This window comes from Tenrec ecaudatus, chromosome 9, assembly GCF_050624435.1.
Source record: "Tenrec ecaudatus isolate mTenEca1 chromosome 9, mTenEca1.hap1, whole genome shotgun sequence".
Classification (NCBI taxonomy): domain Eukaryota; kingdom Metazoa; phylum Chordata; class Mammalia; order Afrosoricida; family Tenrecidae; genus Tenrec; species Tenrec ecaudatus.
In genome coordinates, this window is record NC_134538.1 from 74,920,917 (window position 1) to 74,945,670 (window position 24,754).

General features: G+C 43.3%; 1 protein-coding gene across 2 annotated transcripts in view; it reads left to right on the forward strand.

Annotated features, from left to right (window-relative positions):
- Positions 1–1,820: 1,820 nt before the first annotated feature.
- The window catches only part of NT5C3A (5'-nucleotidase, cytosolic IIIA), a 74,633-nt gene continuing 51,699 nt past the window's right edge, over positions 1,821–24,754 (forward strand). The window contains exon 1 of one of the 2 annotated variants that reach the window (XM_075558204.1): positions 1,821–2,063. In XM_075558204.1, the coding sequence (XP_075414319.1) occupies positions 1,908–2,063 (156 nt within the window). In that variant the 5' untranslated portion in view covers positions 1,821–1,907. The remainder of the gene's footprint in view (positions 2,064–24,754) is intronic. The other variant, XM_075558205.1, reaches the window with a different exon arrangement.

Sequence of the window (24,754 nt, forward strand, 5' to 3'; positions counted from 1 at the left end):
GTACCCCAAGATTTGCATTCATATCTCTTCAGGAGGGAATGTTAGGTAGGCTAGCGTAGGGCTGGGACGTCCATTAACGCATGCCCATTGGTCCGAGCTACGGAAACAAAGGAGTGGCACACTGCACATGCTCAGAGGTTCAGGTTTCCTGCTAGGTATGCATTGGTGGGTGCTGCACCTGGATTAGCCCATCTAGGCCAGGTGAATTCAATTCAGCCAATGGGGTCGACCAGGGGTCATCCACCATGCCTCCTCGTGGAATCATTGAAAAGGCAGGAGCCCAGAGTTGACCTGGGTACTTTTGTGTGACTCTGCGAGCAGCTTCCAGGCAGGCTGCACGTTTGGAGGAGCCCTGTGTGTGCCTGTGTAAACCTGAAACTGCTTCTAACCCTCATAAAACTCACTTGGATCACAAACCAGGCTTCAGCATGAATTCTTTCTCATGTGGAGCCAAGGACCAAGGTATATCTATCCCCAAAGAGATCTAACAAAATTATAAATCCAAATGGTTAGAAACACTTATCAGTTATTTTTTAATGTCTTTGAAAAGCCAAGCTAAGAAATCCTTTATTTCAGTTGAGTCGGTTCTTGCTCTGGGACACTTGGGTAACAATTGCATAAAGTAACAAGAACATAAATAAACTTTTGTCTCTGGAGCCTTCCAAGATTCATATTCCTTCTACAGACACTGCTTAGCACACACATCCTAAAGACCTATTCAACTGTAGTCTACACTCCTCCCCCTCCCCCCAGCAAAGACTGTAGAATCTCAGGTCTCAATAAGTTGCTTTAAAAGAACAAATGAGATCAAATGTGTCAAGTGGTAATGCTGGAAATACCACATTGTAAGCACTGAAAAAGCATTCATTCCCTGCGTAGTCTAAGGCGAGATGGACAGGAAAAGCCACACCAGAAAGTGTTAGAATTAAATTACCTGTCTGCTTATGTCCTCAGGCACCCCACATAACCACTCTCTGCTTTGATTCCTCGTTGTTATGAAACGAATCCCCTCCTGGCCCTCTAAAAAATGAAAGAAGAGAGCGAAGGAAGAAAAGTCGGAGTTGTTCTGCCTCTGAGGTTTTAAATAGGATCATTTGCAGATAGGGGATTTCTTCTGTTAACAAAAGTATACCAGAGTAGAACGGGCCCCACAGCTAAGCTAAGTGGTGTCTTATTTAAAAGAACGGAATAGACGCAGAGACACACAGACAGTGGGAAGACAGGTACCACGTGAGGACCCAACCAGAGACTGTCTCTCGGGGAGGCGTTTCCAACATGCTCAAAGTAAGAAAACAGCCCTCATCCTTTGAAAAGCGACCAGGCAGGCTGAAGTTACAAGTTCTGCTACTCACAAAGAGGAGAAAAGTATGGAGAAGGCAGTTACTGAGAAGTCACCAAAAATGGACAGCAGCAGCTGACAGGACACTCCCCACTCCAGCACAACCGCTAGCGGTTTTCGCCCGGTTGTCATAGCACAGTTCAAGGAACGCTAAGGCGCAGGTCACAAGGCTGCATCGCAACGCCTTCTGGGGGTTGTAGTCCAGAGTGCCGTGGGCTCGTGGGTACTGGGGAACAATTTCTGAGTGCGCCTTCGTTGGAATCAGATTCCTCTAGGAAGGGCTGGAATGAGTCATTCTCCAGGGCTTTATAACACAAAAGAGTACTCCTCCCTCTTGAGGCTGGTGCTTAGGCACCGCCTCCCACTCCGGCCCCGGCCCCGCCCCTCCACTCTCCAGGCCCGTTCTCCAGAGCTCGTGGGCGGGGCTTCCGCGTGGGCGGGGCTCGCATCGAGCTCCTGCTGGGCGTGGCGTCCGCCGGCTCCTCCGCGGCGCGCGCTCGGGTCCCGCGCTTCCGAGGCTCTCAGAGCCGCGCGTGGCCTGTCTGTGAGTTGGGTGGCCGGCAGGCGCATGAGGGCCCTCTCCATGGACCGGGCGGCAGTGGCGAGGGTGGGCGCGGTGGCGAGCGCCGCCAGCTTGTGTGCCCTGGTGGCGGGGGTGCTGCTGGCCCAGTACATATTCACCTTGAAGAGGAAGACGGGGCGGAAGACCAAGATCGTCGAGATGGTGAGTGTCCCGAGCGCGGGCGGGCGGGCTGGGCGAGTGGCGGCGGCTCCGGGGGCCGCCGCTCGGCCTTCCCTTCCCGCGCCGCGCCGCGCCGCGGTTGGGACGGGAGGCAGAGCCGATCGCGTCGCGGGTCCTGCGGGGTCCTGCGCGCGAGGGACGCCGGCCTTGGGGATCGGTTGTGGTGGGGGGGCCTCCTTGATCGGGTCTGGACCCTCCCGGAGGGCGCTCGGGATCCAGTCGCCTCGGTTGTGTCTCTGTCTGAAAGAGCCTGGTGACAAATGGATGATTGGGAAACTGCCTTTACCTTGCGCTACAAAACCCGTTTCTCAAGTGATTCACCTCAGACCCTGGACTGATGCCCACTCCCACCCCCACCCCCACCCCAACTCACCTGCCCCGCGTCAAACCGTTGCAAACAATCTGATTTCCCACACCGCCTCTTTCTTTTTTGTTTTTGACCGCACGGGAGAGATGGGGTAGATTGTTAGAAGATGCACTTTCATCAGAGCTTAAAAAAGAATGCCAGTCAGCCAGTGGGAGTGCAACATCGTTATCTTTTTGTTAATGCCTTCTCGGCCCAATCTGCCAAGAAGTAACTGCGTTCATTTTCTTCCGAAGATCTTGCATAACATTGTTTTAGAAGACCTTGATTTATATTAAATGGAAAGAGTGAACTTCAAATTTCCTATATGCGGTACAGTGTAAGTTGTTTCAAAGTTTGGGAATGTTTGGTTTAGTTTTAGTTTTTAGTATTAGAACCAACCCTGTGGGACAAGCCACTCAGGGACTTGCATCCTCATGTATTTACTGCCTGTGTCATCCTGGGTCTATGGAGGATACTATGCTACATAGATGGACATCTGGGGTCAAATATTGGAGAAAGAGGTCAATTGAAAATCTACCACTGTATTGCATAATATTTTAGGTTCTTGTATCTGGATCCTGTCTTCAAATTAACCATGATGACTTATTCTGTTGATTGCTTTTGATTGACTATAGAAATACAAGCACAGTAATTTTTAAGATTAACTCACATATCTCATACTAAAAAAATTCCAAGGTATTCATAAACTCATAAACCTTTATTAAAGATAAGTAGCAAAGTGTGGAGCTACTGATTGATGTATCCCCCATCTAGGTCTATCCACTTTTTAAAGCGAGGTTGCCATTTCTCTAACCTTTCCCTGAAGAATTGTATACTTTTTCATTTATATCATATAAACGCCAGTTTTCAAGGAACTCAAGTATTGATCTTTTTCTATGTTCTCTGAGTTTGGAGGAAAAAAAGGAGTCAGAAGGGGCAAGATGAAGTTTGGGAGGTGGATGGGGTATGAGCACTGGGTACATTGTTGTGATGGAAAAATTCCGTGCCACAATTTTTCTAGACTTTTTCTGCCAATGAGGGTTTCAGTTTTCTTAAAGTTCCTCCTGATACTCTTGTGTCTTTCGAGAAAATTGATTAAGGTGACACCTTAAGAATCCCACAAAACATTCATCATAATTTTGAGCTAACCTCTCTGCCTTAACTGGCCAGTAGATCTCCTTGGAAGCCACTGTACTTCTTGGACCGCTTTTGAAGGCATCCTAAGGAGACGAAGTGGCGGGCAGTGTGAAACCACCAGCAGCGGCAATGGAGAAAGATGAGGCTTTTTACTCTGTAAAGAGTTCCTGTCTCAGAAACCCACAGGAGCAGATCTACTCTGACCTACCGGGTCACTATGATTTGTAATGAGCTCAATGGCGGTGATTTTCATTTTAGTGAGTTAATGATAATAGGATTCAGGGCGGATGATCCCTTCAGGACCAGGAGTGTGAGGGGCAATGCTGGGAGAGTAGAGGGTGAGTAGGTTGGAAAGGGGGAACTGATTACAAGGATCCACATGTTACCTCCTTCCTGGGAGACTGACGGCAGAGAAGGGGGGGAAGGGAGACTCCGGATAGGGCAAGATATGACAAAATAACAATCTATAAATTATCAAGGGCTCATGAGGGAGGGGGGAGCGGGGAGGGAGGGGAAAAAAGAGGACCTGATGCACAGGGCTTAAGTGGAGAGCAAATGCTTCGAAAATGATTAGGGCAAAGAATATACGGATGTGCTTTATACAATTGATATATGTATATGTATGGATTGTGATAAGAGTTGTATGAGCCCCTAATAAAATGTGAAAAAAAAATAGGATCATTTTGGTCACTGTGAAAAAAGAATGAGTTTCCATCAGAAAGGCTAGCCTTACTTATTCCTATAATACTTTAATTCATATTATATATTTGCAGCCTGCTAAACTAAAAAACCCACTATCAAGTCAGTCCCTGCTATAGAGACGCTATGTCGAGTTTTCAAGACTGCCAGCCTTTCCATGAACAGATAGTCTCCTCTTTTCCCCTTAGCAGCTGGTGAGTTTGAACCCCAACCTGGCCGTTTGCAGTCCAGTGCTTAGCCCACAGTGCCACCAGTGCAACCTGATCCAAACTCCAAACTCATTATCCTTGAGTTGATTCCAGCTCATAGTGACCCTGTGGGTTTCCAAGATTGTAACTCTTTACAGGAGAAGAAAGTCTTGTCTTTCTCTCTCCAAGGGGTAGTTGGTACAAACTACTGACTCTGTTGAGCAGCACACCTCAGAACCACTATGCCACCAGGCCTCCTCATGCAGCCTGATAGTAATTTTTAAATGGAATCAGTGGAAACAACTTTGTATATTTTCTGTTAAATATTTTAATAGATTGTAGCATTTACTTGAGAATCAGAAGATTGGGTTCACATCCTCACTTCATTTCTTTATAAGAGCCCATTTGAGGGAGCTAACTACGCCTCATCCACGCCCTCGTCCCCTACTTTAGAGAAGGTACAAGTCCATTAACATCTATTGGGCATCGCACACACTGGTCACAGCTAATGGAACTAGAGATGACAACCTTACCTCCGGGTCTTATCTATCCAGAAATGGCGAAGGACGCAAATGACTTCTGGACTTCGCTCAAAACCAGACCAAACCAAACCTGTCTTTCAAGAGTTATTAATTAAGACACAGAAGTGACAGTGGTGTTGCTAGTGGAGTGCAGATGCCAGAGCTGAAATATGTCATATAGCCAAACCAAGCTCACCGCCAATTAGTTGATTCCTACTCAGAGCAAAGGGTAGAACTGCCTCTGAGAGTTTCCGAGACTGTAACTGCAGGAGTAGAGGTCTTTCTGCTGAAGAGCCACTGGGGTTTTTGAACTGTGGACCTTGCGGATCGCAGCCAAATGGGTAACTACTAAGCCATCAGGGTTCCTGTAATGTGTACAGGAGCAAGGTAAATATATCCCCACTCTGCTTATCAACATGGCTGGATTCCAAAATGAGATTGTTATACAAAAATTGGAGTTATGTGAAAATGTGCGACTAGAATTACTTTCATTTCACACTTCGGTATTCCATACAGCCAGATAGGTCACTCATACATAGAACAGTTGGATAGCAGAATTACCGTGTCATGCGTGAGAAATGTCAGGTGATGCGAGGGAGATGAGAGATGTATAGAGAAAACAGGCTGCAGAACACTGGAGACAAGAGGCACTGGTTCAGAGTTGCTGTATATGCCTTTCCTCAGTCCTTGAGTGTTCATCCTTTTGGGTGTCTCCTGAGGTCCTGTGAGAACCACCCTCTCCTGAAGGGAACTCTTTGGGCAGCTTTTCCTTCCGAGCAACCGCACTCTTCTTAAGGATTGAGTATAGTCCTAATGAACTTCTCATAGTCCGTAGATTTTCTTTTTAAATAAACTTTCTAACAACAGATTTTACTTTTAATTATTTATTTTTATTGGTTGGGACTTAATACATATCCAGATCATTCCATATTTCAGGCACATCAAGTAGAATTGTACAATTGCTATTGCAATCAGTTTCCAACCATTCGTTTTCTACACAGACCCCTGGATATTGTCTCCCTTTCAGATTTTACTTTTAAATAGGCTTTTTAAAACCAAAAAGTTTTAGAATTATGGAAAAATTGTCAAAATAGTAGAGTTGCCATACACCCCAGATCCAATTTCCCCTATTACCCACGTGTTATGAAATGATACAGTTATAATTATATAGCCAATGGTGGCGATATTATTATTAAATCAGTTTATACTTTTTTCAGATTTTCTTAGTTTCCACCTAAAGTTCTTTGTCCCAAGACCCATCCAGAATGCCACATGGCCTTTAGTTGTCATGTTTCCTGAGCTTCTCTGAGCTGTAACAGTTGTCAGCCTGCCCTTGATTTTGATATCTTGGACATTTCTAGGAGTCCTTTTTCATGTGCATTGTAGAATATCTCCCTGTGAAAATTTGATCTTTTTCTGATGATTCACGAGTTAGGAATTTGGGGGAGGAACATCATAGATGTAAAGTGTCATTCCTTTCAGTTTGCATAAAGAATACACACTGTCATGAGGAAGGGGAAACAGATCTATGTGCATATATTTATAGGTAGCAGAAGGACATTGGGCCTCCACTCAAGTACTCCCTCAATGCAAGAATACTTTCTTCTATTAAATTGGCATTCTGTGATGCTCACCTTTCCTACACAACCGCTGAAGACAAAGCAGGTGAATAAGCAAATGTGGTGAAGAAAGCTGATGGAGCCCAGCTATCAAAAGATACAGCCTCTAGGGTCTTAAAGGCTTGAAGGTGAACAAGTGGCCATCTAGCTCAGAAACAACAAAGCCCACATGGAAGAAGCACACCAGCCTGTGTGATCACGAGGTGTCGAAGGGATCAGTTATCAGGCAACAATAAACAAAATGTCTTATCATTGTGTGCTCATCTCCATGATATGATCGCTGAAGAGAAATGGGTGCATAAGCAAATGTGGCGAAGAAAGCTGATGGTGCCCGGCTATCAAAAAAGATACAGTGTCTGGGGTCTTAAAGGTAAACAAGCGGCCATTTAACTCAGAAGCAACAAAGCCCACTTGGGAGAAGCACACCAGCCTGTATGATCACAAGGTGTCGAAGGGATCAGGCATCATCAGAACAAAAAATCATAATGTGAATGAGGAGGGGAGTGTGGAGTGGAGACCCAAAGCCCATTTGTAGGCCACTGGACATTCCAGTACAGAAGCGTCTCGGGGAGGAGACGAGCCAGTCAGGATGAGACGTAGCAATAATGAAAAATACAACTTTCCTGTAGTTCCTAATGCTTCTTCCCCACCCTGACTATCATGATCCCAATTCTAGCTTGCAAGTCTAGCTAGACCAGAGGATGTACACTGGTACAGATAGGAACTGGAAACACAGGGAATCCAGGGCCGATGATCCCTTCAGGACCAGTGGTGAGAGTGATGAGACTGGGAGGGTGGAGGGAGGGTGGGTTGGAAAGGGGGAACTGATTACAAAGATCTACATGTGACCTCCTCCCTGGGGGATGGACAACAGAAAAGTGGGTGAAGGGAGACATTGGACAGGTCAAGATATGACAAAATAATAAATGATCAAAGGTTCATGGGGGTGTGGGAAGGGAGAGGGCAAAATGAGGACCTGGTGTCAGGGGTTTAAGTGGAGAGCAAATGTTTGGAGAATAATGAGGGAAATGAATGTAAAAATGTGCTTTACACAATTGATATATGTATGGATTGTGATAAGAGTTGTATGAGCCCTAATAAAACAATTTTAAAAAAAGAATACACACTGTCAACTTTACTTAATGACTGCTGGTTTGGGTTTGAAACCACCAGATGCTCTGAAGGAGGAAATGAGGCACTTTCCTCTCATGAAGTGTTTTAGTGCCAGAAACCCACAGGGGCAGTTCTACCCCTGCCTACAGGGTCACCATGAGTCAGAATTGACTCAAGGGCAGTGAGTTTGGTTTTATTTGTGTGTGTTTGTGTTGATTGGCCTCCATCGCCTGGCTGACGGAGTGTTTGTCAGGCTTCTCTAGAGTCAAGTTACTTTTCATCACTGTTTCATTTATCACTGTTCTCTTTGGGAGGAAGCGACATTTAAGAGTGGGGAGTTAGGCCTAATGTCCTTGGGGGTGAAGTAACTGCATACATTACTGAGAATGTATCTTCTATGTAGGAGATTTGCCTATTATGCTTCATTCCTTTATTTCTGCAGTCAATGGTTTATGTTGCTGTGAATTTGTGGATATTTATCTTTTAGGTTATAATCCAGCGCTACTTTATCAGTTGCTGAAATTGTTCCATTGGGCCATTGAATGCTCCTTCAGCGAACTCCTGTGTTCCTTTGATAGACATTCTCCTCTTCTCGTCCATAGGCTTTACCAACTAAGGAAGAAATACTAAGTGCTAAGAATATGACACAGTAAGCCTGAAGAGGATTAGAACAGAGGTCTGCCCGCGGCCAGCTTTTGTATGGGAATGAGTTAATAGTTGTTGGTTTTTCCCCCCTAAATAATTGGGAAAAAAAATGATAATACTGCTTTGTGACATCAGTTATATGAAGGTTATATTTCCATGTTCCCTCATGAACACTGGAATACAGCCAGGCCCGTTCATTTGTGTTGTGTGTGCTTGCTTTCATGCTGGGGCAGCAGAAATGAGTGGTTGCCACGGAGACCACCTGTGCGCAGCACTCCTGGTTTCGCACCTCTTGTGAAAGCATTGCAAAGCAGGGTGACATGACAGCACTTCAAGGACCGCTGGCATCAGCTGTTTGAAAGACGTTTTCAAAGATGACACATGTAAAATCTTATTACAGCTCAGCAGCACATATGAACATTTACAACCAACTTGGTGATCATAAAGAATATTAACTCTGAAATCCAAGTGAGTGAAAATGATTAACCCCCCCCCCCCACCACCACCCAAAGACTTCGATGCTGCTGGTCATTGTTCGGTGCCAGCCACATTATGGACAGCAGAAAGAAATACTGCTGTACTGCGTGAGGTCCTGCACCAGCCTCACAAGTGCCCTGTTTGAACCCACTGTATCGGCAGCCACTATATCAGTCCATCTTGATGCGGGTCTTCTTTGTGTCGCTGATTCTCCATTTTACTAAACATGATGCTTTTGATTAATAGACTTGAATTACTACCCCCTTTCCAAAAAATATTCTTAGCTATTTTAATCTTATTTCTCATTCCACAGAGTTGTATACATTTGTTTTCTCTTGTTATGTGTTTTGGGTACACTGGGGTCAGTTTTCAGCTCATAGTGGCTCTGTGAGATGGAGTAGAACTGGCCCACCAGGTTTTTAAACTGTAATCTGTGAAACGGTAATCTGGTGGCTTAGTGGGCTGTGCACTCAGCTGCTAACCACAAAGTCAGTGGTTCAAACTTACCAGCTTTCCACTGGTTAAAGATGAGGCTGTATACTCCTATAAAGATTTAAGGTCTTGCAGTCCTAAGGGGCCAATTCTACATTGCCCTATAGGGTTGCTATGTGTTGGAATCAACTCAATAGCTCAATGTATTTGGTGTTTTGAATTTTTAATCTTTATGAAAATTTATCATCAGCTTTTTTCCCTAAAGAGCCACAGAGTCTATTTGAACTGCCAGTCTTTGGTTAGCAGAAAAGCACTAGTCATTGCATAACCAAAGCTCCTTCTCTTGTTATGTAAACGGGACAAACCAAGCTCACTGGCATTGAGCTCATAGGACCCTAGGACAGAGTAGAACTGCCCCGTGAGTTTCTGCTCTGCGACTGTGATTCTATGGGATTAGAAAGCCCTGTCTTTCTCTCAAAGAGTGACTGGTGGTTTTAAACTGCTGGCCTGTCTGTTAGCAGTCCAACATAAGCACCACGCCCCAGGGCTCTTCTTGTTACGGAATCACCTACATAATATCCTGAAGTTTACCTCTTGGTCTGCAAAGTCGTAAATATTTACTGGCTGGCCTTTTACCGAAGTGCTTGTCAACCCCTAGATTAGTAGAGAAATTCCTGTCTAAAGTCTTATAATCTCATTAAAGAAACCAGATTGTATATTCAAACAAACAATTTATAAGCATTCTAGACCAAAATCTTAGCATGTAAAATGATATAGGAATATTTATCTTTTAACCATATTTCCTTGGTTCTAAACTAAATACATACAACTAGAGTCATGAATACATGTAAGGTAGAGAAAGACTCATTGGATGTTCCGAGTTTACAAGTTGTCAATAGCTGGTTCTCCGATTCAGGGCCTGAGATGCTACTTAAAGCCTTAAAAACAAATAAAACAAAACAAAAAAACTCTACTTATGTTCTTAGTGACAGATTCATATTAACAGACCACAATGCAACTGGAATTTGTAACAGTATGCCAATTTAAAAATTCATGATGCTCATCTTACTCGTGTCCAGAACAATCTTTCCCAAGATCAAGGTGTGCTGGAATCAGCCATAAAGTACTGTGGATTAAACTGTTTCCCCACTTCCCCTCCACAATATATGCCATCAATCCTGAATCTGCCTGTGGTTTTAATCCCATTTGGGGCTGGATTGCTATGTTGAGGAGACAAGTGATGGCAGGGTATCTCTTGAGTCAGTCTCTTTCGAGATATCAAAAGGTGAAACAAGGAAGCTAAACATAGAGATGAGATAAATAGATGCCCCCCAAAAAAGGCAGAAGCTGACAAGACTTGGGCCTGCCTTTACAGCTGACAAAGAAGAAAAAGCTTCCCCCTGAGCCAGGGCTCTCAATTTGGATTTCTAGCTCCTGAAGTGTTTTAGAGCATAAAGAGACCAATGTCTCAATTTGAGGTGAACATTTATGAAGTTTTCCAAAGGGAAAAGACAAGACAAAGATACAGCATCTGAGTAAGGGAGAACATTAACACAAGGTTATAATTGCATCCAAGGATTTACAGAGACTCGGAGCCTGAAAAGGATGTGAGGCCAATGAATAAATAAAACGACAACCAAACTCATTGTTATCAAGTTCTCACAGTGAGAACTGTCCCTGTCTTTCTGAGACCGTAACTCTTCGTTGTTGTCAGGTGCCTTCTAAGTCGGTCTGACTCTCGGCGACTCCATATGCACAACAGAACTAAACATTGCCTGGTCCTGCACCATCCTCACAATTGTTCCTGTGCCTCAGCTCATTGTTGCAGCCACTGTCAGTCCATCTCCTTGAGGGCCCTCCTCCCTTGATTGTCCCAAACATGATGTCCTCCAGGGACTGGTCTCTGACACCGTGTCCGAAATACGTAAGACAAAGTCGTCATCCTTGACTTCCAGGAGCACCGTGGCAGTACTTCTAAGACAGATGCATTGTGCTTTAACGGTTCAGGGTACTCTGACTGTTCTCCAGCACCAGTCTTTCCAGGAGTGAAAAAGCCTTGTCTTTCTCCAACAGAGGGGCTGGTACTCTCAAACTGCTGGGCTGGAGGTTAGCAGCCTATCAGTGTAACCCACGATGCCACCAGAGTGCCAGGCCATGAGAGCACAACGGAAACTGTCACTGAAACATGATTGACAGCAATTCAATACGTCGCAGTTGCAGGTTGAACTGTAGGAATGGAACTATGACTGGGACATGTACCTTATGTTAGATAGAAGAGTTTACACAATTGATCGAGGACCTTCCGACCGAGGTAGTCAGGGCACGCCCCATGACTTATTTGACCCTTCCAGTAAGGTGATCTCCATCATGGACTCACTCAGGCAGCTCCTAAGGGAGAATGGCCCTACCTGGGCTGGTGAGGGGGCTGGAGGTGATTCACTTTCCAGTCCGCTCTGCCTGAGGTTAGGACTATACACATCCCTGGTCAGTGCTTCAGTGGAGGCTTACTGTACGTGTGGTGCAGCATTGGGTGTGGGGGGGGGCTCTTACGTGGATTTGGGGCTTTCACTGTCATTCATAGCGGTCTGCAAATAGGGTACTCAGAACTTAAGCTCTAGTACATTTCTCTAAAAATGACCAAATAAATGATATTAAAGTCATCACTTGTGGTATTTCTGTTAATAGGAGCACTAGGTAAATTAGGCAGAATTTGGTACCAGGAGTGGAGTTGCTGCTCTAACAAATACCTAAAATGTGGCTGCCTGTGGTGTCTTACAGCAGCACGAAGTAATTACAATGTAAAAACAAACAAAAATCCAAACTCACTGTCAACAGAGTTAACGCAGACTCCTAGCAACCCTTTTGTAGTCACCTAGCCTAACATAAGGAACTACATTTTGTTTCAAATTGCCTTTAACCCCTGCTAGTAATTACCCCCTTTCTCCCCCATTCTCCTCTTCCTTCTCCTGACTCTCCAAACAGGACCTTGACTATCCTGTACGACCTTGAACTAGCACTTGCAGCTATGCTGTTCTTCCAACCCCGTTAACCCTGCCAACCTGATACAATGTAACAGCTAGAATATCCCTCCCCTGGAGCCAGCCCGCTACTTTGAACAGTAAAAATCTTGAAATTTCTTGGTTCTGGATCAAGGGGTTTCCAGGTACTAGGCTACTCTTGGTCCAGATGTTTAATAAAGTCTTTAATTACTAATATGGTAGTGTGGTTGATCTTGTCCGGTACAACACTATAGGACAGGGTAGAATTGCCTCTGTAAGATTCTGAGACTGTAATTACGGAAGTAGAAAGCCCCATCTTTCTCCAGCATAGAGACTGGTGATTTCAAACTGCTGACCTTGAACTTAGCAGCCTAGCTTGTAACCACACCACCACCAGGGCTCCTCTACTTAAGACACAGAGACTGAAACTCCTTAATGAACTATCTGTAAATGTACTTTTCTAGGGACCATAAATTTTGCTTTTTGTCATTTCAACATCTTCCTGCTCAAGATCTTGGACAAAATATTCTTTAAGAGACTACCATATATTTTGTTACTACATGTGGTAAGCACCTAATCTGGTGTCAATTTCAGGATTAGAGTGAAGGGGTGGAGTCTAGCCTGTCAATCTGAATATAGCCCATGAGACCTCTGTGTGGGCATGGCCTTCTGAGACTTCTGGGAAATCTGGTATTCCTTCTTAGAGGCAAGTGACACTATCTCTCTCAGTTCACTCCCTTGGAGACTCTACTAACAAGGTCACACCCTGGGAGACAGCAACTGACAAGACCCACTGACCCACCCTGATGCAGAAACCCCTGCCAGCGCTGAGATGTTTCCAACGCCATTGGATCCAAAGACTTTCCACCCACCGGCCTGTGATCTTCTACGTTTGGCATCATTGTATGCTTTTCCTGAGTCTGAAGAGGACTTTATAGATTGTTATTAGACATATGGGCTAATATCAGACTTATGGACTTGATCTAGACTGGGCTGGGATGTTTTCTCAATGTTCAATTGCTCTTGTATATAAATTTCTTTTTGTTTTTGAATCATTTTATTGGGGGCTCATGCAACTCTTATCATAATCCATTCATACATCAATTGTGTAAAACACATTTGCACATTCATTTCCCTCAACATTCTCAAAAATTTGCTCTCCACTGAAGCCCCTGGTATCAGCTCCTCATTTCCCCTTCCCTCCCTGCTCCCCTTTCCCCCCTCCCTCATGAACCCTTGATAATTTATAAATTATTACTTTGTCATATCTTACACTGTCCGACGTCTCCCTTCACGCACTTTTCTGTTGTCCCTCCCCAAGGGAGGAGGTTATATGTAGATCCCTGTAATCGGCCCCCCCTTTCCACCCCACCCTCCCGGTATTGCCATTCTTACCACTGGTTCTGAAGGGATCATCCATTCTGGATTCCCTGTGTTTCCAGTTCCTATCTGTACCAGTGTACATCCTCTGGCCTAGCTAGAATTGTAAGGTAGAATTGAGATCATAATAGTGGGGGGGGGGAAGCCTTTAGGAACTCCAGGAAAGTTGTATGTTTCATCGTTGCTACACTGCACCCTGACTGGCTCTTCTCCCTGCGACCCTTTTGTAAGGGGATGTCCAGTTGTGTACAGATGATCTTTGGGTTCCCACTCCACACTCCCCTCATTCACAATGATATGATTTTTTGTTCTTTGATGCCTGGTACCTCATCCCTTCCATACCTTATGATCACACAGGCTGGCGTGCTTCTTCCATCTGGGCTTTGTTGCTTCTGAGCTAGATGGCTACTTGTTTACCTTCAAGCTTTTTAAGACCCCAGACACTATGTCTTTTGACATCCGGGCACCTTCAGCTTTCTTCACCACATTTACTTATGTACCCATTTATCTTTGGCAATCGTATTGGGGAGGTGAGCACACAATGATATGATCTTTTGTTCTTTGATGCCTGATAACTGATCCATTCAGCACCTCACGATCACACAGGCTGGATAAATCTCTTTCTTATATACATATGTGTGTCCATGGATTTGTTTCTCTAGTCTACTCAGACTAACACACAGCATAATACTAGTCATAGTCACTTTTATATTTAGACCTTCTCTGGTGTCTGTGGTTGTAAATGGCCATACTCTCAGGGTTGTGCTTCTCAAAATTTCCCACTAAGTGGTGCTTGCATTAAAACTAAAACAGAAAGATTCCCAATTTTTTAAATAATTAAAGTGAAATTCATATAACATACCATTAACTGTTTTATGTTTATTGTAAAAATATAAGGACCACAATGTTTTCTCATTTAGTATTTTTTATGTGTACAGTAGAGGCATTAATTATTTGGCATGTATAATTTTGTGGTATAACATAATTTAAATGTAACCCACAGAGGCAGTTCTACTCTGTCCTATAGGGTCGCTATTAGTTGGAAATGACTCAATGGCAGTGAGTTACATAAGTCTAACATACAGCAAGTTTGGAATTTTTTTGATGTCTAGAGAGATTCACAAGTATCTTTGGCTTTGTGTTCTTTTTTATTAGAACATAATCATGCCTTTTTTTTTTCAAAAGAAAAACTTTAAAATTATTCTTACCCAGGCTCAATATTTAGCACTTATAAGAAAGATCCATATCTCTACTGCCTACATTTAGAAAGCTAACTATGTTTTATCTACAATGTGAAGAAAAGAAATTACACCGCAGACAATGAAAGCTACAAATAGTTATGTCAGAGGATCTCAAATTAGCATGAGTTGAGACTGGGTGCACAACTCAAAGAATGTACTCAGGGCACCAGCTGTACATGTAGAGATTGTCGAATCGATATATGGTATGCTGTGTTTGTTTTCAACAAAGCAAAAGAAATTTTTAAAAGGGGGAAACGCGTAATAAAATTGACAGTGAAATGATCTGGGAAACTTGTTATTAAAATTGCTGTCATGCACTTTTCACGTGCAGCACAATGTGATGACCACTGTGTCTATAGTCAATTTCTTGAATGCGTGATATATAATTGACACTGTAAGGCTGAGTTCTCTAGAGAAGCAAAGCCAGTGCCTCTTGGATGTGTATGTATATAGAAAGAGATTTCTATTAGAAAATGGCTTCACAGCAGTAGAAATGGTTACGTCTAGTTCAGTACAAGTCCGTGGGTCAGGTGTAAATTAGAGGCCTCTCCTGACCCGTGGAGCTACAGTGTCACATGAACCGGAAGCAGGAAAATGAAGAAGAAAGACCACAGGCTGAATGATGCTGAGCCAATGAATCCAGGATCAGCTAAATGAGTCTAAGTGTGACAGTCTGCTAATGGCTCCTGGGATCTGCAGGAGGCCAGCCAACCAGGAGCAGGATCCAGATCCAGCAGCAGAAGTGAGTTAGCTTCCATACACTGTCAGTCTATACTTCAGGGTAGGCCACACCTCAATGAACTTCCCTCAATTGTATCACGACTGTGACTAGCTTACTCTACCTTTTCTGCTTGGCTACCATAAACAGCTTGGCTGCTTCACAGAAGAGCCCATCCTGGACCTGACCGCTTTATCCTATCATGGGAGAATCTAGCCCACCACGCTGGCATAAAACCTAACTGCCACAGACACCTTGCTTCTTAAGCCGTATGATGTGTAAAGAATGATAAGAATACTTTAGCCAATACTTTAATCAAGAAAGAATAAATATGCAGACCTGAAAAGACTAAATTTCCCACTTACAATGTCATTATCTGCACAGACATTCCTCAGGAACAAATAAACAACCAAACCCTTGTAGAATTAGTAAGATTTCTTCAGTGACCAGAAACTAAAGTTGAATCATCAACACCTGTAACAGCCAAGTGCTTAGACCCCATGCCGCCGGGGCTCCTACACCCAGACCTTTTCCATAGCAGCAAAATTAAGTAGCAAAGGCAGCAGAAATAATTCCCTTCACAGAAACCACTAAGGAATTTGCATTTAGGCCCTGGCCTTTGACGTGATTGAGGCATTTGTAAACATAAGAAGTTGAATAGGATATGGCAGTACGTGAGAATGTATACATGATAAGCTCTATGGAAACGCATTCCTTCAACAAATATGTATTTGCATGCCCTTTATACATCAATATGTTCTAACCTTTTGGGTCAGCCTTGAAGGACACAGACAAGATTCCTTGCCCTCGTGATGTTTGGGGGAGGGCTGGTTGGAGAAAGGGGAACCTGGGAGAAGCAGACCGTTGTTGGGCCATAAAGGTTAAGTGAAAGTCTGGAAATAAAGGAATGGGAAAGCTTTGAGGTACCTGGTAAAGTGAGCAAGGCCATGGAGGTATGAAGTCATCAAAAGCAATTGGGATTTTATTTCATTATTGCTATAGTTTTTTTGTTGTATGTTTTCCTGTATATGCAATCCCTGATAGGTACATCCACAGGGACAGTAACTGGGTTATGTTTTCTTAAGGGTAAGGCAGGGGAGTTTAGGGGCAATGGAGTATAAGAAAGAAGAAAATGTCTTCAAATTGATTTTAATAATTATTGTACAACTCCTAGATATGATTAAATTATTGCATTATATGATATGTGATTTATGTGCCAATAAAACTTAAAAAAATAAAAACACTAGTTGAAATAAAAACTGTTAAATTTTAAGCGATGGTAGGAACGAAAGTTTGAAAGCAATTTAGAGGCCAAGTTCCAAGCGCTTTTAATACCATGTAAGATGTTTGCCTATTTAATAAGGCATTGTTGAATGAAGTAGCATTTTATAAATTCCACTTGACTTGGGCGAAGGCTAAATAGCATAGGGATCAAGAATGATTCTAAAATACCTCATCCTCTCTGAGTAACAGGATACAGTGGGCAGAAACCAATGAGAGACGTAGAGCCAGTTTTGTGCAGAAGAGGAGTTTGTTTTCAGAGGTGTTGGGCATAAAGCGACAGCATGACATTCAAGTGGAAGTGTTTGTCAGAGGCCCAGGAAGAAATGGAAACAATGTGTAAATATTTGGGGAGTTGCTTATATAGAAGAAAAAGAAAACCAGGACTGAATTTTGCAGAAAATTATCTATTAAGGAACTGGAAGAAAGAAAGAAAAAAAGTTAAGGCAGAAGCATAGTCAAGAATTTCAGAATTATGGGTAGCTTTACCAAAGCCAAGGGAGCCCTGGTGGCGTAGTGGTTACACATTGGGCTGCTAACCCTAAGATCAGCAGTTCAAAACCACCAGCGATTCCACAGGAGAAACATGAGGCTTTCTATTCCCATAAAGACTTACAGTCTCAGAAACCCACAGGGGCAATTCTACCCTATCCTATAGGGTCATTTTGAGTCAGAATGAATTTGATGGCAATGAGTTTTTTTGTTGTGTTTTCTTTTTTAAACCAAAGCCAAAGAAAATCCCAAGCCTATTACTGTCAAGTTGATTCTGACATATCAACCGTATAGGACAATAGACCTATTCCATCGGGTTTCCAAGGCTGTAATCTATTGAAGCTGACTGTACCATCTTTCTCCTGCAGAGGAGCTGGTGAAGGTAAACTGCTACCCCTTTGGTAGTGGCCCAAGCTTTACCCACTGCACCACTAGGACTCCTGTGAGAGAGAGGGGTTGAGTCCATTCTGACTGACATGACCCTGTAGAACAGAGCAGAGCTGCTGCCTAGGGTTTCATGGACTGTAAGCCTTTGCTGCAGCAGCCAGTCTCACCCTTCTTCCTTGGTGCATTTGAACTGCTGACCTCCTAGTTAGCAGCCCAGTGCTTAGCGCACTGTGTCACCAGAGCAGGGACTAGTGAACGTCAAATTACGGGGCCGGGGTAGGATGTCATGAGATTTAGTAAATCAGATGTCTGAGCAGAGTGACTGACCAATAGGATGACTACTGTAGACATCTCACTGGAGCGTGGTGTGTGTCTGTATGTCTGTGTGTAAGGAAAGAAGGAAACCAGAATCAGACCATATTTTTAGTTTTTTCAGGAGAAATCTTTAAAGTGTTACAAAAGGGTCTGATCTTCTTGATTTATATAAATTGTCATCATTTTATATTTGTGTGTATAAGTTGTACGTGTGCATTAAATTAGCAGTAATTAAAAATTAATTCATATTGCCATTTTTTTAATTGGGGCTCATACAATTCTTATCACAGTTCATACATATACATACATCAATTGTATAAAGCACATCTGTACAGTCTTTGCCCTAATCATTTTTTTCTCCTCTTTTCTTTTTTTACATTTTATTAGGGACTCATACAACTCTTATCACCATCCGTACATATACATACATCAATTGTATAAAGCACATCCATACATTCCCTGCCCCAATCATTCTCAAAGCATTTGCTCTCCACTTAAGCCCCTTGCATCAGGTCCTCTTTTTTTTTTTCCCCTCCCTCCCTCCCCCTTTCCCCCCTCCCTCATGTGCCCTTGGTAATTTATACATCGTTATTTTGTCATATCTTGCTCTATCCGGAGTCTCCCTTCCCCCCTTCTCTGCTGTCCCTCTCCCAGGGAAGAGATCACATGTGGATCCTTGTAATCAGTTCCCCCTTTCCAACCCACTCACCCTCCACTCTCCCAGCATTGCCCCTCACACCCTTGGTCCTGAAGGTATCATCCACCCTGGATTCCCTGTACCTCCAGCCCTCATATGTACCAGTGTACAGCCTCTGTCCTATCCAGCCCTGCAAGGTAGAATTCGGATCATGGTAGTTGGGGGGAGGAAGCATCCAGGGTCTGGGGGAAAGCTGTGTTTTTCATCTATAGTACCTCACACCCTAATTAACCCATCTCCTCTCCTAAACCCCTCTATGAGGGGATCTCCATTGGCCGACACTTGGGCCTTGGGTCTCCACTCTGCACTTCCCCCTTCATTTAATATGGTATATATATACATATATACACATACATATATACATATACACATATATACACATACATACACACATATCTTTTTTTTTTTTTGCATGATGCCTTATACCTGGTCCCTTGGGCACCTCGTGATTGCACTGGCCGGTGTGCTTCTTCCATGTGGGCTTATTTGCTTCTGAGCTAGATGGCCGCTTGTTCACCTTCAAGCCTTTAAGACCCCAGACACTATCTCTTTTGATAGCCGGGCACCATCAGCTTTCTTCACCACATTTGCTTATGCACCCATTTGTCTTCAGTGATCCTATCATGGAGGTGTGCAGTCAATGATATGATTTTTTGTTCTTTGATGCCTGGTAACTGATCCCTTTGGGACCACTCGATCACACAGGCTGGTGTGTTCTTCCATGTGGACTTTGTTGCTTCTGAGCTAGATGGCCGCTTGTTTATCTTCAAGCCTTTAAGACCCCAGTCACTATCTCTTTTGATAGCTGGGCACCATCAGCTTTCTTCACCACATTTACTTGTTCACCCACTTTGGCTCCAGCCGTTGTGTCGGGAGAGTGAGCATCATAGAGTTCCAATTTAATAAAAGAAGGTATTCATGCATTGAGGGAGTGTTTGAGTAGAGGCCCAAGGTCCTTCCGCCACCTTAATACTTGACCTATAAATATAGACACATAGATCTATTTCCCCATCCTCCTATCTATGTTTGCATGTACATGTCTTTGTCTAGACCTCCATGAATGCCCTTTGACTCCTAGCTCTTTCCTCCATCTCCCTTGACTTTCCTCCTGCCCTACTACCGTGCTTCGTCGCCACCTGGGCTAGAGTATACCTCTTCTCTAAGCAACCTTACCCTTGATCATTTCCCACCAGGCCTGCCACTCCCCCTTCTCTACCATTTGGGGTCCCATGTTTTTCCCTTGTCCCTGGGTTTGTTAACACCACTTCTTTACCCCCCCTACACATTGCCATTTTTAAGAACATAATAGCCAACTTCTCTTTTTTCCCCAAAACCATTTTATTGGAAGTTAATACAGATACACCATTCCATCGTTCAGTCATATCAGGCAGTATTATACAGTTGGTACTATAATTCATTCAAAACATCATTTTCCTTCCTGAACTCCTTGACATCACTTCCCTTTTGCCACCACCCCTTGGCCCCCAACCACCACCAGTGTACCCCCCAGAAATCATTATTCTCCCCGCAGTCCCTATAGGTTCATCAGTCCTGGGTTTCAGATACAGAAAAACCTGTAACAAAAATTCATAACACATCTGAGATAAACCTCAATATGAACAACAACAAATAAAATGTTGAAAACCAGAGCTGGCCTAACATGCATCAAAGGGGGGGGAATCAACTGACAAGATTCTAACCATTCAGGTCAGGTTTATCATTTGATCATCTATGATCATCTCTCCAAATGCACTCTATTTGGTATCCAATTTCCTCCCATTCCTCTATTTGGATAGAGGGAAAGCTCAGGAGGCTTATTTCCTACGTAGATGTGTCTCGGGCTCCCGCTGTCATCCAGAGCCCTCTGCAAACCAGGTTCTCACAGTTTAGGTTCTGGTGCTATGCCCTCCTTCAACTTCGGATTATATGATTTACAGCCCTTCAGTAGCTCATGCTGGTGTGCTTCTTCCATGTGGACGTGGTTGACATCTCACTGAGATGGCTGCTTGTTCCAAATGCAGATCCCTGACCAACAGATAAAACCCGTCATCACTGCAAGGGGAGCATTAAGGTACTAACTATGTAGTGATTCTGAGTCCTTTTCCACTGGGCATCCACCAATCTGGGAGCGCCCCCCCCACCCCACCCCAGGTTCAATGACTGCTGTTTCCACAGCCCCAGGATGGCCACTCTCTGTTTGCTCTCCCATCAGAGTGCCCCAGTACTGAGTCCCAGGGTGCAGGCAAACGTCAAGGCAAGGCCTCTGTGTTAAGTCCTTCTGGTGTAGCCGCTCATAATGCCCTACTTCTTTAATGCTAATGCAAATCATTTTTGTTTGTTTTTCCCTAATGCACTCTGCGATGAGTAAATGGACTCTTTATATTCAATTAGCCCGGTATTTTTCCTCTTTTGGTACTTGAGATGACAGTGGTGTTCTGGAATAGCTTTCATTTTCATAAGTGGCAGAAAAAATGAGATTTAGTATATTTACTTTTTGAACAGTCTTATTTGCACTTAATCCACATATCACACAATTCAGTAGTTCAGTTGTCTCAAGAAGAATTGTACAATCATTACCACAATCGGTTTTAGAACACTTTCTATTTTCTGCCCCATGGTTAGCTAAATCACTTTTAAAATGCAATGTGTAATCACCATCAGTTCTAGAGCTCCCTCCCCCTCCCACATACACTGCTCCCCCAACACCCTCACCCTCCCTAATATATTCAGTTTTTATATAACAGAATGGAATAACAACTTAAAGGCATCAAGAAATTTATTTATTTTATTATTATTTTTAGAGGCTCAATGCCTTTCTAGGGGTAGTTTCTAGGCCTTTGTTTGGTGGCCGCCCTCTGCTGTCACCCATCAGGGTTCTTAGAGGTGGTGTCCTGGCCAGCACACTCCCGAGCAGTCCCACTGTGTTGTTACTGAGAGGGGGATGGCCAAAGTCCTGTGCGCAGGGAGCAGGAACCCTCCCTCACCTGTGTGTGTGTGTGTGTGTGTGTGTGTGTGTGTGTGTGTGTGTGTGTGTGTGTAGTAGGAAGGACCCGGGGGTGCTTCATTCATGGATGTGTCTCCAGCAGTCAGTACAGGGCCTGATGTGAGACATGTGGTGTGCGTGATTGAGACGGTCCCCACTGCCTGTGTCTGCCCGGGGGAGAACATGGGAATAGAGCCAGGTCACAATCTTCAAGAAATTTATAGGATAAAATATGGACATAATTATGGGTGGTATTTTGTTGGTTAAAAATCTTGCCTTTTGATCATGACTCCTAACTCTGGCAAAAGTGGTTTGTGATCGAGGGACATTCACTGAGGCAATTGACAACCTGGTCATATCTTTAACCGGACATCTGGAATTCCATTGCATTAACGAACTGCAGCATTTTGAGCTACAAATTATAAACATTCTGTATATTCTTTCTACTTAGTTCTTTATATGAAAACGTAGAAGGGTCAGAATAAGGGAAATGCATGACTGAAGATAGATTGAGTTATTCCGTTTGTTTCAAGGTTCATTGTAGGAGTTGTCTTGTATTTTTAAAATGATTTTATTTTAACACCTTTAAAAATTATTATTATTCTGGGTCAGTGTTCTAGAGCAAGACCAATCCTTGACATAACTGATTTATTGCAATTGGAAACCTCTTGCATCTTAAGCAGAATCATGACTTGTTCATCAAGTTATTTGTACTTTTCTCTCCATTGAACACGGATGCGACTTAAATAGAGTATTTTCCATTTCAGAAGTTATTTTGTCAAACTAACATGTAGGTTTAAAAGTATGCTTTGAAAACCTCCAATTATTTGCCATGTAACAGATATTTTAGTCTCAAGGTTAAAGTTTGCTATTTTTGCTGGTGTGTTTGTTTGTTTTCTTTTGAACAAGACGTACTACATAGGTACTTCTCTTCTGTTTCTGTAAGTTTTTTGTGGGCTGTGGTTTTTGGGTAACAAGAAATGTTAACTTTAAAACTTGAAAATTTTCACATATTGTTCTGAAAACTGGACAAATATATGTATGTGACTTATTTTATGTATTCAGATAAGATATGCCTTATTCAATTACAAATATGCTGTTTGTTTACAAACATTTGTTGAGTGCATACTGTGGCTACCATTATAATAATCACTTTTATTAGATGAAGATGGATAAAACACAACCACAACCTAAAAGAATTTACAGTGTAGGATAGGAGGCAGGTAAGTTTCTAAACCAACAACAATAATAAAAGTTCTTACATTTAAGGATTTAATATGTTGCTGAAATCTAAGTCTGTTTGCAATTTCATTTATTCTTCATAGCATTTCTGAGCTAGGGCTAACCCTAGCCTGCTCAACCCCACTGCCATTTTCTAGATATAGATATAGAAATATGTCTCCAAGAAAGAAGGAAATCGTAGGTTCAAATTAAGTCTCTCTGAATACTTAGCCAGTACTCTTACCCATAGAGCTCAACAGAAATATGTAGAAAATATGAAAACATAAATAAAGTTACACCTAATTCTACCTAGACTATGTAAGTAATGCTGTGAAATGTAGCGGCAGTTAATGAGGAGGTTCAAGCATAAATTTAACAGGAATTCAGGAGGGACGGGGTATGATAGGCAGAAGAGGTATCATAAATGAAACCAAAGAGGAAAGTAGGCTGTGTGACTGTAATTATCCTATAAGAGAAGGATAAACCGAAAACCAAACCCACTGCCATCGAGTCAATGACTTGAATTATAGGGACTTATAGGGAATTGACTTATAGGGACCCTACATAGGGTTTCCAAGGCTATAATTCTTTTTTAAAATCATTTTATTAGGGACTCATACAACTCTTATCACAATCCACACATACATCAGTTGTGTAAAGCACATTTGTATATTCATTGCCCTCATCATTCTCAAAACATTTGCCCTCCATCTAAGACCCTGGCATCAGCTCCTCATTTTTCCCCTCCCTCCCCGCTCCCCCTCCCTCATGAATCCTTGATAATTTATAAATTATTATTTTGTCATATCTTGCCCTGTTCGACGTCTCCCTTCACCCACTTTTCTGTTGTCCGTCTCCCAGGGAGGAGGTCACATGTAGATCCTTGTATTCGGTTCCCCCTTTCCAACCCACCCTCCCTCTACCCTCGCAGTATGGCCACTCACACCACTGGTCCTGAAGGGATCATCCGTCCTGGATTCCCTGCACTTCCAGCTCCTGTCTGCTCCAGTGTACATCCTGTGGTCTAGCCAGATTTGCAAGGTAGAATTAGGATCATGATAGTGGGGTGGGCGGGAAGCATTTAGTAACTAAAGGAAAATTGTATGTTTCATCGTTGCTACACTCACTGCACCCTGACTGGCTCATCTTCTCACTGAGACCCTTCTGTAAGGGGATCTCCAGTGGCTTTGGGTCTCCACTCTGCACTCCCCCCCCTCATTCATTATGGTAAGATTTTTTGTCCTGATGATGCCTGATACGTGGTCCTTTCGACGCCTCGTGATCGCACGGGCTGGTGTGCTTCTTCCATGTGGGCTTTGTTGCTTCTGAGCTAGATGGCCGCTTGTTCACCTTCAAGCCTTTCAAGGCTGTACTTCTTTACTGACCCAGATAACCTCATATTTCTGATAAAGGGCATGCATTTGGAGAGTAGAGATAGAGGTAGATAAATCAGAACAAACATTTTTTTTTTTCCAAAGCTGAGTTGTGAAAGATTCTGGCTCTTTTAGTTCTAATCTGTTTTACTCCACCAAATGCCTGTTTTCCTCATGGGTGTGGGTAATATGATGGGAGAAGAGATGGATTATATGATTAAGCTATGAATGATTGCTAACAGAGTTCATTGTGATTGATATTCTGCTCGATATAAAATAAACGATCTCAGAAACAGGAAGCGGGGATCTTGTTACCAGTCAGAGAGAAGAGCCAGCAGTGGAGCGTGTCTCTTGGACCCCGAGATCTGTTCTTGATCCAGGAGACGGCGTTGACATTCGAGCGCCGGTT